This window comes from Palaemon carinicauda, chromosome 12 (assembly GCF_036898095.1).
Source record: "Palaemon carinicauda isolate YSFRI2023 chromosome 12, ASM3689809v2, whole genome shotgun sequence".
Lineage (NCBI taxonomy): Eukaryota > Metazoa > Arthropoda > Malacostraca > Decapoda > Palaemonidae > Palaemon > Palaemon carinicauda.
Genome location: NC_090736.1, coordinates 7,164,690 through 7,167,189, shown reverse-complemented (window position 1 = coordinate 7,167,189; position 2,500 = coordinate 7,164,690). Strand labels below are relative to the sequence as shown.

The following is a 2,500-nucleotide window of genomic DNA, read 5'->3' as shown; positions in this document are numbered from 1 at the left end:
TTTCTATGTAAACTATAAAAAGTTTAACAAAACAAGCGGAAGAAAAATAAGATAGAATAGTGTGCTCAAGCGTACCCTCAAGCAAGAGAACTCGAATCCAAGACAATGAAAGACCGTGGTACACGGGTTATGGCACTACCCAAGACAAGAGAACAATGGTTTGAATTTGGAGTGTCCTTCTCCTAGAAAAGCTGCTTACCATAGATAAAAAGTCTCTTCTACCCTTACCAAGAGGAAAGTAGCCACTGCATAATAACAGTGAAATAGTTAACCCCTTGAGAGAAGAAAATTTGTTTGGTAATCTCAGTGTTGTCAGGTGTATGAGAACAGAGGAGTATATATATAGAATAGGCCAGACTATTCTATTCATATATACTTACAAATTGGATAAAAACCTCTAGCATCGCAAGAGGGTCTGCCCCTCTCTTTTATTCTTCTCCTTTACTTCTCTTTCTCGCTTTTGTCTAATTCTTTCCCATCCCGAGTTCCTGCCTTCGTGCTATAAATTGGATCGTATCCAGGGGTACTCTTCCTCTCCCCATATTCCCCACTTCCCTATTCTTATACTTATTATTCTATTCATAAGTCATATCATTAATGCACCACTAAGTAACTGAATTATACTAACAAATACGAAAACAATTTGTAATCCCTTTATTTCTAAAGTAATGATTTGATAATTGATTGTTATCATTATTACTTGTTAAGCCACGGTCGGAAAAGCAGGATGCTATAAACCTAATGGCTCCAACAGGAAAAAGAGCCTAGTGAAGAGGAGGATATAAGGAAACAAACAGAATAGTGTGCCTAAGTGTACCTTTAAGCAAGAGAACTCGGAAGACAACGGTACAGAGGCTATGGCACTACCAAAGACTAGACTGATTTTAGAGTGTCCTAGAAGAGCTGCTTAACATAGCTCGAGTCTCTTCTACCCTTACCAAGAGGAAATTAGCCACTGAACAATTACAGTGCAGTAATTAACCCCTTGGGTGAAGAAGAATTGCTTGGTAATCTTTTTATAGTTTATATATGACATGTCATTTTTTGACGTTGTTAATAGTTTATATATGACATATCTCTTTTGACGTTGTCACTGTTTTTAGAATGATTTATTGTTAATTTATTCTCATCATTTATTTATTTCCTTATTTCCTTTCCTCACAGGGCCATTTTTCCCTATTGGAGCCCTTGGGCTTATTGCATCTTGCTTTTCCAACTAGGGTTGTAGCTTGACTAATAATAATAATAATAATAATAAAAGAGGAGAATGTGGATAGAATATGCCAGACTCTTCTGTGTGTGTGTAGGTGTGTTTAAAGGTTACTCATGAATGGCAGAGGCAAGGGACCGTGACATTGCCCTATCAAGCAGGACAATGCCCTAGAAACTGACCATATATACATATGATCAGCACCCAAGACCCCTCTCCACCCAAGCTAGGACCAAGGAGGGCCAGGCAATGGCTGCAGATGACTCAGCAGATAGACCTATAGGATCTCCCAAACGCCCCACCCTTAGCTCACAAGGATGGTGAGGTTGCTGCGACCAATGAAACAAACGAGTTTAAGCGGGACTCGAACCCTAGTCTGGCGTTCACCAGTCAGGGACATTACCGCATCGGCCACCACCCCTGCGTGTGTAGGCAAAATGAAAAAAGGAGCCGTAACCAGAGAGAGGGATTCTTTAGCGGTACTTACCATGAAGGGCGATACATTGAAGACGAACCCCTGGAACGCCTGGAGATAGGCCACTTGCCGGAAATAAGCGACTTCCTCGTCTCTTACTTTCTGTATTTCTTTGGCGAAGGATTCTTCCCAAGCGTAGAGTTTCAATACCTGATGGAAAACATTTGAACCGATTACACCACGTACTGTACTTGTAACTATGGGAAATTATTCAAACAGTCCCAAACTTATGCGTACTGTCTAAGTTAGAAATATTTACCATACTTCTTTCATGATTGCCTTTACCCAAGGTCAGAATTTAAACCTAAGTAGGCCTACTATCCTCTTGGCTACTAATCCCATAATATCGACTTCCCTAAAATCAGAAATATCTGGAATTATCAAGAATCTTACATCTTAGAGATCCCATTTTTCTGTACAAATACGGAAAATAATCCCATAATATGCTCTTTCCTAAAATCATAACTAGCTGGAATGATCAAGAAACTTAAAACATAGGGATCCCATTTTTCTGTACAAATACAGAAAATATTACAACCGATTTCACCACGCACTTGTAAATATGGAGCCCAGTTTCCTACAGGAAATTATTCAATGTCCCAAAAACTTTTTGTGCACTGTATCATACCTTGATACCACTGACGATCTCGCTGGCCATCTTAACTCTCTTGTCTCGGAGTTTAATCGCCTCAAACTGGCATTCTTTCGTCTTGTTGGCCAGATAACTGTTCACTGGAGTGAGGAGAATGAGGACAAGTAATCCCGCTAGAACGGAGGGACCTGCAAAGAAAATGTTGCATTTCATGATTGCATTT

The 2,500-nt window shown here is 39.8% G+C and overlaps 1 protein-coding gene across 1 annotated transcript in view; it reads right to left on the bottom strand.

Annotated features, from left to right (window-relative positions):
• The window catches only part of LOC137651193 (multidrug resistance-associated protein 1-like), an 80,046-nt gene that overhangs the window by 33,587 nt on the left and 43,959 nt on the right, over positions 1-2,500 (bottom strand). The window contains 2 exon segments of the mRNA XM_068384346.1: positions 1,698-1,835; positions 2,314-2,465. Coding sequence (XP_068240447.1) covers positions 1,698-1,835; positions 2,314-2,465 — 290 coding nt within the window.